This window comes from Gopherus evgoodei, chromosome 8 (assembly GCF_007399415.2).
Source record: "Gopherus evgoodei ecotype Sinaloan lineage chromosome 8, rGopEvg1_v1.p, whole genome shotgun sequence".
Taxonomy (NCBI): domain Eukaryota; kingdom Metazoa; phylum Chordata; order Testudines; family Testudinidae; genus Gopherus; species Gopherus evgoodei.
In genome coordinates this window covers 74,992,776-75,009,607 of record NC_044329.1, presented here as the reverse complement: position 1 = coordinate 75,009,607, position 16,832 = coordinate 74,992,776, and the positions used below count along the sequence as shown (strand labels likewise).

Here is a 16,832-nt window from a genome sequence, read left to right as displayed (position 1 = left end):
TGGCTATGAATTCACTTGTTAGTTTGAGCTGATTATGACAGGAGTTATAAGACCTCTTAAGAGTTAAGTGAAAGATTAATTTTTAGTTGTTTGTACTGCATGTTCTTCTTACGATAGTTTCTGTGGAGAATTCAGTACATATTACTGAGACTGAATATGTAAGCTGTTTAAAACTTCTTAACAAAATAATTATTAACCCTGGGAAGCAACTGTTTTAACTGTTTCGGTATTTTGTAGTACTATATAAAGGAAGAACACTGCCATCAGCATCTGTCATCCTAGATATTTCGCTTTTATTTAATCATGGAATTAACAACTTGTTTTTCTTTTAAACTTTTTAATCCATGGCTTGAGTGGGACTGTTTATGATTCAGTACTTGATAAATCAAAATTGTAAGCAATATTTATAATGTCTGCAGCTCCTCCCCTGATTTGCTGCCTCAGTACCACCACATAGCTGTGTTCCTAGAGCCCAGTTTGTTTAATTTGTATACTTCACCCTACTGTAGGTAACTTGAATCACTGACAAAAGCTTAAAGTGCATGCAGCGCCTGATGACCTACAAATTTATTTTAAAATTAGCCTTAATTTCTGTCCACAATCTCTGACCTGTCTGCTTGTTTAATTCATGTCAAGGGTTAGTTTCTAGAAATTGCCTACAACATAATACTACAAAAATAGAAATATTGCAGATGGAATCTAACATATGGCTTCAGTTACCCTTCTGGGTTTTTTGCTTTCGTTTGGCTGATTTCTTACAAGTAAAAGATATCTTCTACACAACAACGAACTATATTCGTAACATGCTTTTGATTAACCATATAGTTGGGGGAAAAAGTTTTATTGGTGTTACATTCTAAGTCCCTCTAAGCTGCGCAGCAACCTATTAAGTGCCGTGCAGGCGCTCGGCTGTGGCAGGGAGAGATGCATCTTCCCCCAGCCCTGAACCTGCCACGGACGTGAAAAGCACCTCTCCCCCAGCCCCGTACCTGCTGCAGCCAGGGGAGAGGCGCCCCAGGCTGGCCCCGGCTCTGACCTGCCATGGCAAGGGGAGAGATGCCCCAGCCCAGACCTGCTGCAGCTGCGAGAGAGGCACCTCTTTCCCACCCCCACCCAGTCCAGGTGCTGCTGCAGGGAAAGAGAACTAGGGGAAATCTTCTCTCCCTGCCATAGCCCTGGGGCAGCCTGCACCCCAAACCATCCCAGATAGATGGAAGAGTACAATGAAACAGTGAGACAATATTAGTTAGCATGATGGTTTGTAGTCTCCACACTTCAGCAGCCTAACAGTTTGAAGGCTTTTGTAGGTACCGTGGCAAAGAAGAGTTTCAAGGAGGAATTTGAACATCCTATTGGAATGTATCAAAAACCAAACATATTCCAACTTGGAGAAGAACATGAAGATTTTAGACCATTGAGATAATGTGCAAATCATATTGTTGTTCTCAGACATATTATAGAACAAGTGTGGAGTGGCAGGCACCTCGTGATAAATTTTTTATAGATTTCTAGAAGGATTTTGATAGCATCCAGAGAGGCAGTCTTTGGAGAATTATGGCATTCTATGAAATACCAGCAAAAATAATTAGAATAATCAAGGATCTATATGATGTGCCATCAGAGATGGTGACATCGTCAGCCAATGGTTTGCAGTGACAACTGGAGTAAAAGGAGAGTGTATTATAACCACACTGCACTGATCATTGACTGTTATATGGAAAGTAGCCACAGAAAGCAATTGAGGAGTTCTATGGACAAATGATAAAGCACAATTGAATGACGCTGGTTTTGCTGATGACATCGTCCTGCTTAGTTCGATACATTGCTTGAAAGAAAAGGCCTAGCTTTTGGCAGATACAGCAAAAAGCAAGTTGGTTTGTTCATCAACAAGGAGAACAGAAAATAAATGGCTATTCATGTCCCAAAAGCAACCAGAATAGATAGAAGTAAGTCATTTTACATGTCTAGGGAGTAAGATGTTCAATGATGGTGGCACCATGCTAGATGTCCAGCATTGAATATTAAGAACAGCAGACAATTTTCATAAACTTGAAAAGATTTGGGAAAGCAGCATGATTGCCACTAACAGCAGAATTCAATTTTTTAACACTGGCTTCATGTCTGTCCTCCTTTATGGAGCAGTCATGGAAATCTACAATAGAAATTGATCAGATCAACTCCTTTCACAGACATGTACTTTGTTTATCTTCAGAGTTCAGTGAAATGAATTTCTTGCAACATTGAATTTGTTCTCCTTTGAATTTCTAATGTAAAGTATCAAAGTGGTAAGAAGACAGTGATGGGCATATTTAGGACAAGCTTTAAGGATGCCACCAACACAGTGTCCGTATTATCACTTGACATAGATGCTATCTGGAAAGAGGAAAGAGGGCAACCTAGAGAAATGTTACATGGAACAATGGAGAGAGAAGCCAAATCCATCAGCATGAATCTCGGAATAGGCCAGCAAAGATTAGATTAAATGGTGGAAACTGGTGGATGCCCTATGCACCTAAGAGATCAGGAAGATAAAGAAAAGATATTTGAAGAAGAACAGTGAAGTGGCTTTACAGATGATTACAGGGAGCTCCTCCCAAGCATAAAGGGCAGCCTGGGAGAAAGCATAAAAATAATTTGTTTGAAAATTTGACAAGTGGGTGACAGAGGCTGGCATTCTGGGGCTGTAAGCACGAGGACGAATGGGTATAAACTGGATATTAGGAAGTTTAGACTTGAAATTAGACGAAGGTTTCTAACCATTAGGGGAGTGAAGTTCTGGAACAGCCTTCCGAGGGAATTAGTGGGGGCAAAAGACTTTCCTGGCTTTAAGACAAAGCTTGATAAGTATATGGAGGGGATGTTATTTTGAGGATTTCAATAACTCGGTCCTCGGATAGGGGTTGTTATAAAATTGGATGGGTGGGGTTCTGTGGCCTGCCTTGTGCAGGAGGTCAGACTAGATGATCAGATTGGTCCCTTCTGACCTATGAGTCTATGATTGGAGTTGACTTTTCAATACTGAATGAGAGATGATAGGGTGGGAGTTGGCTGCGAAGGGCCCAAAAAGTGAAAACAAGTATCTTATGTTTGATACAGTAGAGAAGAGGGACCCAGTGGAGAGATGCAAAGAGAGGGGTGACATGGTCAAAGTGACATTGAACCAAATTCAGTAGTACTTACTTCAGCAAAACTGTTTCCCCTTACCTCAGGAGAATCTCCAAGTAGAAAGTTGTGGCCTTGTCCACACCTTTTGCATTGAACACCAAGCAGACCAGATAATCTATCCTTTAGTCAGTTTGCAGTGGGTACCAGTCAGCACTGAAAGATTTTAAAAGGGATATTTGTGGAAAATTGGAGCACCTTTTAGCTTCATTGACCTGAGCTTTTTAGAGGGACAAGGGTGGGAAAATGGTGAATACCTAACCTGAAGGAGTCTCTTAAATATTGACAGGTATCTGTGCTAGTTGTTGTAAAAGAAGTATTCTGTTGCCCTGTCCAGGGCCGCCTAGAGGATTCAGGGGGCCTGGGGTCCTCGGCAGTGGGGGCCCAGCGCTTCGGCGGCGGGTCCCGGGGCAGAAGGACCCCTCCCCCCCCCGCCGGATTGCCGCCGAAGACCCGGAGCGGAAGAAGCTCCGGGGGCCAGGGCCCCGTGAGAGTTTTCCAGGGCCTCCGGAGCAAGTGAAGGACTCACTTCTTCCCCTCCACCCCCTCGGGGCAGCACTGGCCCTGTTAAAATGTGTCCTGAAAAACTAGAGATTTATTCACAGAGCCTTTTAACAATTCTTATATATAGCAGAGGCTACTACTATTAGTTTTCACCTAAGGGGAAAACCCAACCTAAAAAACAAAGCAGATCTGATGCATTCATAGTTGGTCTATGTTTAAATCACACCCCAGAGGAAGACAGACTAGGCATAAACCAATATAAAACAAGATCATCTTCTACATCTCATTTTTCAGCAGAAAATACATTTACCCCCTCCCAGCCCCTGGCCTTGGATTCACTTCACTTTTGTCCATCTTGATGCAACAGTTGAAAAAAACCTAAACTGTATTTTTTAAATTCTGTTTAAAAACTAGTTCATAATAACAGTTTGAACACTATTTTCTGGTTAGTCTGAATGAGGTATAACCATGTGCTAGACTGCAAGCTAACTAGTAGAGCCTAGTTTAACTACACCATTTCTTAAAATGGCTACTCCCCATCCAGACGAGCCAGGCAAACCCTTTGGGTTTGAACCAGTATTAAGCTATGTTTAAAATCTACTCCCCTAATACTGTTTTATTCCCAATATTAATAAGATTTCAATCCACACTATCTCAGGAAAAGGGGAAAGAATTTCCCACGCCAGCTTTTGAATCTAGATAACTTGGATATCCTTGAAAGCATTTTGGGGGCCATTGGCATAACCTTCAGTTTTCACTTTTATACTAATCTACATGTTATAATGGCCATTCCTTATTTTATTAGCAGCCATAGAAGTTTCTTAAGACTTCAAGTATGCAAGAGTCAGTAATATTTACAAAACTGTGGAGAGGAGTAGACTTATTACTGCATATTAACGTTTTTCAGGAAAAAAGGAAACCATCACATATGACGAGTGGAACGGGAAGATTCAAGGACACTTTGAAAAGCTGTTCTTTGTCTCTGAGAACCCAGCAGATCCTAATGAAAAACATCCAAATCTGGTTCACAAGCGTGGCATATACAAGGACAGCTATGGAGCTTCAAGTCCTTGGTGCGATTACCAGCTCCGGCCAAATTTTACTATAGCAATGGTTGTGGTGAGTGGAAAAACATGTTCATAGTCACAGTTCCTTTAACTATTTTGATTGAATTGAACTAAACTTGAGGGGGTTCATTTGCATCGGGTAAACCAGGAGGGACTCATTGCTTGAAATACACTTGTATCTTTAATGGAGTAGTGGGTTTTTCTTTAATAAACTTTCAGCATCAGCCCATCTAGAACCTCTTCCAAAGGACTTGCCTAGTTATGTTTGGGCGTGCTAACCAATGTGTCATTAGGATAAATCTATAAAGGAACTTCCTGTATTGAAGAGGCATTTGCACGGCTCTAACTGAGAATTGCCTTTTTTGTTTTGTTTTTTTTGTTTTGTTTTGTTTTATGTCTTTATGGAATTTGTGAGGAGTCCTGATACATTTTGTATCTATTATAAAGGGCTGTAGTTTTCTCCATGAGTATACTGAAAAGTAATAGAAATATTTGAAGTGCACTATGCAGTTTGTTGATTTCATAAACAATACTATTTTTTTTAATGCAAAGTTTATTGATTAAATCTCTGTTATTCTGCCAGGCCCCTGAGATATTCAGTCCTGAGAGAGCTTGGAAAGCTCTTGAGATAGCAGAGGAAAAGCTGCTTGGTCCACTGGGCATGAAAACATTGGATCCAGAGTAAGCATATTAGAGATCATTATGTGTAGTATGCATAGTTTTAATCATGTTACCAGATTAACAGTAAGAAGTTCACTTTGATATGTTTCGTTTCATTAAGAATACCTCAAGAAATGCATTAGCTAATTACAGTATATAATATATTTATTTTAGTCAAGATTATTTAGCTATTCTAAAGCCAGTTCAGATTCATTTAGTTATTTACAAAATCACCATTTTATTTATTATTTTGCTCCCATTAGAAGTTGGTCATTAAATTTTCAAAAACTTCTAATAAAACTAGTTATACAGTATTAGTATTAGTTTGAAAAAAGACAGCACATAGAATTTGAGCATGTTATGACAGAATTGTGACCAATATACTGTAGTTATGGACTGAGCATAGAGTTCTATACTTGTAGCTCTGTAGTACATAGAATTAATGCAATAGGTCTTGCATAAACTAACCACTGAAGAATATTAATACTATCATTATCTTGTTTGGGCCACGATATAATGGTCCTTCCTTACTGTCTCCCTTGTGCTGTGCTGAGTACCATCTAACCATGTGAATTCATATTATTCTTCTAATGCTTGCTCATATTGATTCCAATTAGGTGTGCGCGCGCTGCGTGCATGATCATCGGAAGATTTTTACCCTAGCAACACTCGGTGGCTCAGCTGAGGTGCCCCCTGGAGTGGCGCCCTTATGGCACCGGATATGTGCCCCTGCTGACCCAGTGCCTCGTCAGTTCCTTCTTACCGCCCATGGTGGTCATTGGAACCGTGGAGCGTGGCATAACTCTTTACTCGTTTTTCCCTAGTTAGTTTTGTAGTATAGTTGTTAGTAGTTTCTAGTTGTAGTTGTCGGGATTATCTTTATCCCAGACTTTTCAGGTTCGTTTTCTCACCGCAAGAGAGACAGGCCAACCCTGCAAAGTCCAAAACCAAGTTCTTTATTGATGCATGCACACAAGCAACAAAGAACAAGCCCGCTCTCCACAGAGAACCAGAACCAGCACCCCCCTTTCTTCAATACAGCACAAATTTATATAAGCAAGTTTACATCACAGTTAAAGCATTTAATTGTCTGTGGTTAATTAACAACACCTGGTGAAGCATTTGATTACAAAATTCATGGCCTTAAGGAAGATGTTTGTGCGCCAGGAACTGCTTGTCAGTACTGAGAATTTTTTTATCGGCACTTCTCAAGCTTGAGAGCAAGGGGGGGTTTAGCCACCCAGCTCCTGCTTGCTGACTTCATTCACCCACCTTCTGAGCCCCCCTTGTTCATGCATCAAGCATGTGATCACCTGCTCAGCCTATCTTGTGGGCCTTCGGATCCACTTTAAAGCATCCTGTCTATCATAGTTAATACTAAATTGTGTAGATAGTGTATGTAGTTGTTGGGAGGAAAGGCAGTTCCTCCCCTCCCTCTTTCCCGGTACCTGAGCTCATGCCTAGGTCTCCAGGTTTCAAGCCCTGCTTGACCTGTCTTAAGCTGATGCCTATGGGAGACCCCCATGACTCCTGCCTGAAGTGCCTGAGGGAATCCCATCAAACAGATAATTGCCGCATGTGTAAGGCATTCAAGCTGTGGACAAAAAAGGAGCGGGACTTTCATTTGAGGCAGCTCCTCCATGGAAGCGGCATTTAGCCTGGTGCCCTCGGGGCCCGAGCAGAGACCCGGCGCCGTCGGCCTGAAGCACACCTCCGACACTGGAAGACCCAGCACCAGACGTCTCCGGCACCACTCACTATCTCCGGGGCCTAAGAAGCAGCACAAGCAACCTGCTGCTTCTGTTCAGTCACAGGCACCGTCTGTGTCCCCCTTGGAGCAACGTCCTGTACCGGACCACCCCACGAAGTCTCCAACTCCGGCACCATCAATTCCAGTGCCGTTGAGTCCGGTGCATATGAGCTCCCTGGTGCGCACCGCGATTGAGGTTGGTCTGTGATCTACCCCAGAGACCTTCTCTATGGCCCACGACTTAATTGCCCTTACCGAGTTGGGGCCGTTGCAGCCTCCAGCGCCACCGGTGCAGTCTGTCCCATCGATACGGAAGCCCGCTATTATGCATCCCCCATCGCAGACCGAGATGTCTCGGTCCTGCTCTAGACGCTGGTCCCATGCACCGCACCACTCACAGTCCCGGCACCGATCATCATCTCAGGGCTGGTTGTACTCGTGGTACTGTTCCACGTCGAGAAGATCTCCTTTCCAGTACGGTTGGCACCGATCTCCGTGGAGTAGGTACCAGCATCGTTCCACCCACAGATCTTCATCAGTGTCCAGATCTCCCTCCCAGTACTGCTATGATCGTCGGTACTGATCCAGGTCTTGCCGCCTATCTCCATCCTTACAATGCAGTCCATCGATGTGGGATAGTGCAACACAGCATAACTGGTCGGCACCACTTTGGCCTTCCCACCCTAACTTGAGGTCATCCGAGGCAGAGAGTGGCTACCCCGCCCATGACCAGCACATGGACAGAGATGGTCAATGGCAGGACGAGGGACAGAATCCTGCTCAGGGACCACTGCAGTGGTCCTTCTGGACCCTTTGGGCATACCACCAAGCCTAAGGCATCCCCTCCAGGGCTTCTCGTTCGGCTCATTCTGAACCCCAAGTCCCAGAGGCCACAGTTAGCCACCCCCCGGGGATGTGTAGTCTGCTGCCCTGCAACCAATTCAGGCACATGCTGCTAGTATGGAAAACCTGGAACAGGCAGACCTGCCCCAGGAAGACTTACTCCAGGAACCATTAGTCCTGGGACTATCATCCTCTTCGTTGCCTGATGAGGCAGTTGCAGGCATGACCTCCTCTGGCCCACCATCTATAGACCTCCGTGCACACCAAGACTTGCTGCGTAGGGTAGCACAAAACATGAACCTCCAGGTGGAGGAGGTGGTGGAGCTAGAAGATCCAGTGGTGAACATCTTGTCTGCCGACGCCCCCACACACATAGCCTTGCCATTCATCTGGACCATTGAGGCTAATGCTGATACGATCTGGCTGTCGCTGGTGTCTATCCCTCCCACTGCCAAGGGGGTTGAGAGGAAATACTTAGTTCCCTCCAAAGACTATGAATACTTGTACATTCACCCCCAACCATGTTCTCTGGTTGCACAGTCCGTTAATGAAAGGAAAGGCACGGTCAACAAGCACCTACCCCTTAATCCAAGGATGCTAGGTGCCTGGATTTAATTTGGCCGCAAGGTATACTCCACTGGCAGTCTACAGCTTTGGGTGGCTAACCAGCAGGTTCTATTGAGCTGTTATTATTACAACCCCTGGAACTCCACGAGGAAGTTCAAGGATCTGGTTCCTCAGGAGTCCAGGTAGGAGTTCGGGGCTTTGCTAGAGGAGGGCAAGAAAGTATCCAGGACTTCCTTGCAGGCTTCAATAGATGCCGCAGAGTCAGTGGCAAGGACTCTAGCTTCTGGTGTAGCTATGCGCCGCATCTCATGGCTGCTGGTGTCCGGTCTTCCACCAGAGCTGCAGCAAACGATTCAGGACCTGCCCTTCGGTGGCCAAGGGTTATTCTTGGACAGGACTGACTCTAGACTTCAGAGTCTAAAGGATAACCGGGCCATCGTGCTCACTGGGCATGCATACCTCGGTGACGCAGCGTAGTCCCTTCTGGCCCCAACTTCGGTGCACCTATTCTAACCCTTCACCCAGACAGGACTTCTCCAAAAGATGTGGATGGGATGGTAGGAGGAGATCTGCCCTCAGATGAGCCAGAATCAGGGCCCCCAAAAACCATCTACAGGGCCCAAGCAAAACTTTTGAAGGTGCGCCTGAGGGCGGAGCACCAGTCTCCTCACAGGATCCTTTTCCACCTTTCTCCAACTGCCTCTCCTATTTCCTCCCTGTGTGGTCCCACATAACAACAGACCGCTGGGTCCTACATACGGTGGAAAGTGGATACCGTCTGCCTCGCCTTCCTTCCTCAGGTAGTGTCTGCCTTCCATGTCAGCTAAGATATTTTCCTTCCAGTCTTCCCGAGAAGAAACGTGTGGCTTTGGATAAAATAACAGCTGCACTACCTGGACGTTCGCAGGGCCCTCACCTTTTACATCGATCGAACAAAACCTTTCAGAAAGACGTCCCAGCTGTTTGTGGTGGTGGCAGACCGGATGAAGGGTCTCCTGGTCTCCACGCAGCATATCTCATCCTGGATTACATAATGTATCCAAGCATTCTATGGCTTGGCTGATGCCCCAACTACACACTTTACTGCCCACTCAACTTGGGCTCAGGCTTTATCCTCCGCCTTCCTGGCTCATGTGCCCATACAGGAGATCTGTAGGGCAGCAACTTGGTCATCAGTACATAACCTTTGTCTCCCACTATGTGATAGCGCAACAGTCCAGGGGTGATGCTGCATTTGGTTCAGCGGTCCTTCACTGTGCGACATCTCTCTCCCACCCCACTACCTTGGTAAGGCTTCGGAGTCACCTAATTGGAATCAATATGAGCAAGCACTCGAAGAAGAAAAGATGGTTACTCACCTTTGTAACTGCTGTTCTTCGAGATGTGTTGCTCATATCCATTTCAAACCCTCCCTCCTTCCCCTCTGTCGGAGTAGCCGGCAAGAAAGAACTGAGGGGGCTCTGAGTCGGTAGAGGCATATATCTGGCGCCATAAGGGTGCCACTCCAGGGGGCACCTCTGCCAAGCCACCAAGTGTTGCTAGAGTAAAAATCTTCCGACAATCGTGCACGCAGTGCATGCACACTTAATTGGAATGGATATGAGTAACACATCTCGAAGAACAATAGTTACAAAGGTGAGTAACCATTTTTTTTGAGTTATTTCTCTAATGCATTGCATAAATTTTATTTAACTTGTTGCTTTGTCTAAATCCTTTACTTTCTTACAGTGATATGGTTTACTGTGGAGTATATGATAATGCCCTGGACAGTGACAACTACAATGTTGCCAAAGGTTTTAATTACCATCAAGGACCCGTAAGCTCTAAAATTCCTGAGTTTCATATTAAATTAAAGTCTGTTCATATCTCAAATTCATAGCTAATATATTATCTCTTATATCTTTTTGTTTAGGAATGGCTCTGGCCTATTGGATATTTCCTTCGTGCAAAGTTGTACTTTTCCAGATTAATTGGTCCAGAGATGTATGCAAAGACAGTGGTTTTGATTAAGAATGTTCTCTCTCGCCATTATGTTCATCTTGAGAGGTAGGTCATCATACAGTTAAAATATTAATCCAAACTAGTGGTGTCCAATGTCCAGTTGCAAATAAAAGATACACACACATTTTCTTCAAAAAGTGTTTTTGAGCATTTAAGACCTACAAAATAAGCACCAGTGATTTGGTGTTTTCTGAGTGTAAAAGTCGCCACCATACAGAGTGCCATTTAAGTCCTACATCAACCTTCAAAATAGGCTAAACATTACTGCTTTTTTTATCTGAAATATTAAATAAATGTCCTATCACAAAGCGAGTGAGCAATTTTAAAATCAGTCATGGAGAAAATAAATATTTTCTATTTATTCAAGAGAAAACAGAATTTGAGGTCTAAATTGCTAGACGACTAACAAAAAATGTGATGCAGAAGAAAAAATATGGATGTGTACTTTCAAAACTGCTCAAGATCTATATTTTTTCAACAGTCTGAGGGCTGATCGCAACAGGTTAAATAATGTAAGGAAATAACTGTATAAAATGGGATTACATAACTTCTGAAGTTGATTGGGTAGGGCACATGAATGTGCCAATTAATCATTACTATAGAACTGCATTTCAGAAAGGCATCACTTCAATGCACAATGGAAATATTACTTCATTAAGAAAACAGAAGCATTTAATCTCCTACAGTGCACATGGCCTTCCCTAATCTTCCCCCAGCCTTTTGTTCTCTTGTCCACTCTTTTGTCCTTTCCTGTTGTCCACTTTTTAGTCCTTCCCTGTTCTTTCTGCAATATTTTTTCTCTATTCACTTGTTCTTCTCCCCTATAATCCTGAATAATTCCCATTTTCATCCCTCTCAAAGCATTTCTAGATAAACAGGGATCCTTCAATATACCACCCACCCAGTTAAATGGGTGGGAGACTTGATTGGACCTGCAACATTCTGGACAGTTTTAGAATAAAAGGAGGAGAGTGTTCTGCCTCCCTATGTGTGCTCTGCCACCCATTGGCCAGTCAGAGGGAGATGGGAGTTAACTGACGCCTTGCTCCCCACCATTATCAATTTAACCCTTGCATGGAGTATCTCAAGCCTCTTACTCCATTTTAGTTGAACCCACTCTTCTTTCCTGTAGTTATTTAGAAGCATATAGTAGTATGAGAACTGTGTTTGTTTGAGGATCCTGTGGATCTGACCAATTGCCTAAGCAATTTTTCACATTGAGGCCAAATTAGCTGAGGCCTAGCAGGTTTGTTTCATAGCATCATGATGGCAGTTAGGTTACATAGAAATAGCACCTAAAAAATCTAATATTAGGAATTTGTAGAAATGGTTAATTCATCATAGTTTACAGCTGGTGTCCAGTGCAGATTAAAAGCCAAAAGGACCAGCACCATCCTCAACCTCGAAATACTATGACCAAACAAAAAGTAGAATTTGTAGTGCCGAAACTTGTGGCCTTGGGAGGTCTCTGATGGGCAATCTGTCATTTTTATTTTCCTGTGTTATCGTTAATGTTTAAAAGCAGCTCTCAACATTGTCCTTGTCTTCCCAGATACTTTGTTTCATTCAGTTAATGAAAAACTGAAGTGAGAAGTGAAAAATAGAAGTTTATTTAAAACAACTAGACTTACCATTTAATTTGGAAATCTTATAACAGCTTGAAATACACTTTCATAGATAGCATGGATTAAAAAAAAAACCAGTCAGGCTAGTAAGAACCTTATGTGCATGCACAAAATCATGCTGATTGCATTATTTCAGTTGCACTGCAAAGATAACCTGTACCTCTCAGGTTATTGAAGGCTACCCCACCTGGAGTCTCAGGAAGCTCCTGCAACATGCACGTTTTAGTATTACAATGTACCTTGTCATATGTTAATGCTCTTTTATTTTTATTTCATTATGTTTAGCATTTCTTCTTTTGTATACTTGGCTTAATTGACTCATACTTTTAAAACATGTTAGAAGTATAATCATGCAAGAGAAATGTTCTTTTAATTTTGTTACGAAATATAGCATTAATCATATTTTACACTGGGATGTATTTATTTATTTATTTATTTTTGTTTGTTTGGCCAGGTCATCCTGGAAGGGGCTTCCAGAGCTGACAAATGAAAATGGGCAATATTGTCCATTCAGCTGTGAATCACAAGCCTGGTCAATTGCTGTTATCCTTGAAGTTCTTTATGACTTGTAAAAGTTGGCTTTGATTACTTGGTAAAATTTGCTATGTACTTGTATTCAGAAGGTACAAATGAACAGTTTGCTCATACTGTAGTGAAAATGTTTCGCACAGTCACTTAAATAACTATGGTCTGATTTTTTCCAAAGGTGCTTAGTATCTGTATCTCCCATTCACAGAAGAGGTATTTAAGAGTGCTGCTCAGCACTTCTGAAAATCAAGCCATTACACTTGTTACAGAAAAGCTTATAAAGCAGCAACTTGGAAAATGTACGCAAATGCATTTAAAATAGCTTTTGAATTGTACACATACTAAATTAAACTATATCCTGTATAACAAGATGTTAGAAGAATTGTCTGGTTCAAAATTAGAATATGAATGCCAAGTGGTTCTAAAAATCTGAGTTAGAACTCATGGAGTTCTCTTTTTCCATATTTTCTGTTAGTCTGTAGGTGTGTGCACACTCATCATGGAGGAGAATAGATTGTACAGGTATAGGTAGTATGATGTGTTCTCTGCTGCAGTCGTGCATTTCATAGATTGCACTTTCATTAGTGTTTTGTCCCTTTGTGATGAACTGTGTAGTTTTTCCTAACAATTTCTTCTCTTCCATGTTCAACTGAACACTCCATTAAAAAAATTAAGTTTTCACTCTTTACAGATAATTGTAGTAAATTAATATCTTCACAGACTTTAAATGGAATTTGAGGACTGTAATTCTGAACAATGACGTGGATGTATCCTGTGTAAGATACTTTTATAGGTTATTTTTTGTGCTATGGACCATATGGCCAAATTGTATTTCTTGAATTTAATTTGGTTTAAAATAACGTACATCTGTCAATAAATTTGTTCCACCAGTAGGAAACCAGAAGAAACACTTTATCATGCAATGCCCTGTACATATATCAGGTGAGGTCAAAGGATCCAGGAGCCCACTAACTTAATGATGAATTTGAAAGAATAGTAAATTTATTTCAGCCCTTGCTTCGAGTAGTCGTCTTCCCTGGGGGATGAAATTCTGTTTCTACTGAAGTCAATTGAAAAACTCCTTTTGACTTCAGGAGGGTCAGGGTTCCTCCCCAGTTGCAGAAAGGGAGCAGTCTGATTCCAAAGTCTTCGGAGGTAATGCTAATAAGAGCAAGGGTACTGACAGCTGCCTGTTTCTTTTCTTCCCTTGAATGTTACTTCCATAAAAGCATTTGTTCTGTAATATATAGACACACAAATACCTTTACCTGATCTCAGCCCAACCTTTTCAAATCTTTGGGTACGTGGATGGGGTGGGAAATGTATCCATTTGAATCTTCTGTCGGTCCCTAAAGTAATGAATAGACAACAGCTAGACTGGCCAGTAATGCCCTCAAAATCACAGAAGGAAATACAGTATTACATTGTAGAAGAAACGGACTGACAATATAGATTGAAAATACAAACCTGCCATACTTCTTATTGTTCTGTAGTTCATATATATTTTACATTCATGTTTTAAAATTTACCCAACACATTTAAAATGTGGTGTTGGCACATATCTGCTTACTTCATGAGAAAATACAGTTATAGGTATACACTTCTACTCCGATATAACGCGACCCGATATAACACGAATTCGGATATAACGTGGTAAAGCAGCACTTCAAGGGGACGGGGCTGCGTGCTCCAGCATATCAAAACAAGTTCGATATAATGCGTTTTCACCTATAACACGGTAAGATATTTTTTGGCTCCCAAGGACAGTGTTATATTGGGGTAGAGTTGTATTTAAGAACGAACTGCTGAGAGAAGCATTTAGGCAAGCAGATTAAAGATAAAAGTCCAATGCAGTTTTATTTGTGATGGATTTCAGAGATTTATTTTTTAGAAGCCAGAGTTTTTAATTTTATTCAGATTATCACTTAAATTTATGGTACTTCATTGGTTATAGTTGCACTACTCAGATCACCTGGTCATATTCACTTTTTTAATCTAACCACTGTTTTTTATTTGTGTGACGTGCTAGTTCGGATACATGGGTCAATATCATGCTTTCCCGATAATAGAGTTTTTAGTTGAATAGTTTAGTAATTGGTTATAGGTCACTGTATTATTAGTGTGGTGTTTTTAAATTTTTGTATAATTGATTTTCCTTAATATGGGTTCAAATAATTGGAAGTGATGCTTAAAGGAAATTTGTCTCGTTCAGATTTTCTTTTGTGCTCAGGTTGTGAGCTGTTTGAAATGGATTCTTTAGGAAACTTTGTCATCTAGCCTGACAGATTGCATAAGAGATGAGACAAAAACATACATTGAAAAGAAAATGATTCATTGTTCTGTTACGTAAAGCATATCTCATTCTTTATACCTTTTGTAATCAGGATTTCAAAATTAGGATGCAGATTATTTTCATTCTTGAGTACAGTTTTTGACTAATTGTATTTGTTGAAAAGTCAGCAAGAGCCAAGTAAAAACGTTTATATGCAATCATAAATCAGCATGCTATTTTACATGTTTGTGTGCATTTGAGGAAATTCAGTTTTATTATTGAAATATTTAATGATACATAAGGAACGTAAGAAGTTATTAAATTATGGGTTTGTTTCTAGTTTAGCTCTTCATTACTGTGGGTAGAATTGGAAAGTGTAGAGTGGGATAACTTTGGGGAGGGGGATTTATTTAATAAGGCTGTCTTGAAATTGGAAAGAAGTTTGAAGAGCTATTATTGTTCTAATTAGATTGGGATTATAGTAGCTGCAATAACAATCTCTAAATGTAAGAAATCTCGGAGAAATGATGCTTGAACACTTTCCATTCTATCATGGCTAAGTTTAAAAAGTTTAGTGAATTGCACTGTTAACATGAACATAATATACATTTCTCATTGCTAGTTTATTTTTAACTTAATATTAAAATATTTAAAAAGAGAAATCACAGATGTACACAGATATATATTATGCTAATTATGAATTTTGCAAATAGATGCATGTTTAAAATGCTATTTCTGCACTAACTGATGTAATTCTAGTGACATATATACTTTTAAGAATAAAGTAGGGAAATTATATCTTATGGGCTGGTTTTGCCCATGGAAACAAGAACATTTTAGATTTTAAATTTCTATTCAGTCCTTCTTGTTTGATCTCAAACTCTTTTTTCGATGTTTTTCGTCAGATTGGACAACTTAAGAATGAAGTGAGAAAGTCATTGGTAACATTTCTTGAATTTTCCTCTGAACATATTAAAAATGACTTGTGTATGACTTATATTTAATTTGGGAGGGGGGGGAAAAGGGAAGAGAGAACTGTTGATCTAATATTTTATTATATATGTTGGACTTCAGCACCAAGTAACCTGTGTACAGCCCAAAAAACAACAGAGTCCGATGGCACCTTAAAGACTAACAGATTTATTTGAGCACGAGCTTTCGTGGGTAAAAAACCTCATTGCATCTGAAGTGAGGTTTTTTACCCACGAAAGCTCATGCCCAAATAAATCTGTTAGCCTTTAAGGTGCCACCGGACTCCTTGTTGTTTTTGTGGATACAGACTAACACAGCTACCCCCTGATACTGTATACAACCAAGTTATAAACACCTTTAAAAATAGCTGGCTGTAATTTAGAAATGTTGACTGATCCTGAACCATAGTGACACTAACACCATGGTATAATATACTGTAAAACTTAATCATTCAAACTTATGGTCAGTAAAATACTTATTTTTGTAGCTAAACTGAATGTGAACTTGGTACTTCTGCCATGTACCAATCTGTTTCTTGCTCTGTATGCTGTGGAGCAGAGACCTACTGGCATTGCTTCATCAGATCTTTTTTGTCAATTCAAGTAATGTGCATTATTTCTAATCTGTTTTCATTCATTTAAGTTTTTACTGATCAAAAATGGATAATTTGAGAAAATATTTAAAACAAGGAATCATTCTAGTACTGCATGTTGTAATATAAAATAAAACGATCAAGTCTAGCATAGCAACTATTGAATTTAGAAAAATGTAATTCTTCATTTGTGTGTAACCAGCATAAAATAAAAGTATCTAACAAAGTTGTGTTTTTCTTCCTTTGTCACTGGAGTTCCACAACAGTAATTTTTAAATCTTAAACTGTT

General features: G+C 40.8%; 1 protein-coding gene across 3 annotated transcripts in view; it reads left to right on the top strand.

The window, feature by feature from the left end:
• AGL (amylo-alpha-1, 6-glucosidase, 4-alpha-glucanotransferase) overlaps positions 1 to 13,402 on the top strand; it is a 65,234-nt gene extending 51,832 nt beyond the window's left edge. For all 3 annotated transcript variants that reach the window (XM_030571801.1, XM_030571803.1, XM_030571802.1), the window contains exons 30-34: positions 4,574 to 4,785; positions 5,317 to 5,414; positions 10,282 to 10,369; positions 10,466 to 10,599; positions 12,634 to 13,402. In XM_030571801.1, the coding sequence (XP_030427661.1) occupies positions 4,574 to 4,785; positions 5,317 to 5,414; positions 10,282 to 10,369; positions 10,466 to 10,599; positions 12,634 to 12,751 (650 nt within the window). In that variant the 3' untranslated portion in view covers positions 12,752 to 13,402. The remainder of the gene's footprint in view (positions 1 to 4,573; positions 4,786 to 5,316; positions 5,415 to 10,281; positions 10,370 to 10,465; positions 10,600 to 12,633) is intronic.
• The last annotated feature ends 3,430 nt before the right edge of the window (positions 13,403 to 16,832 follow it).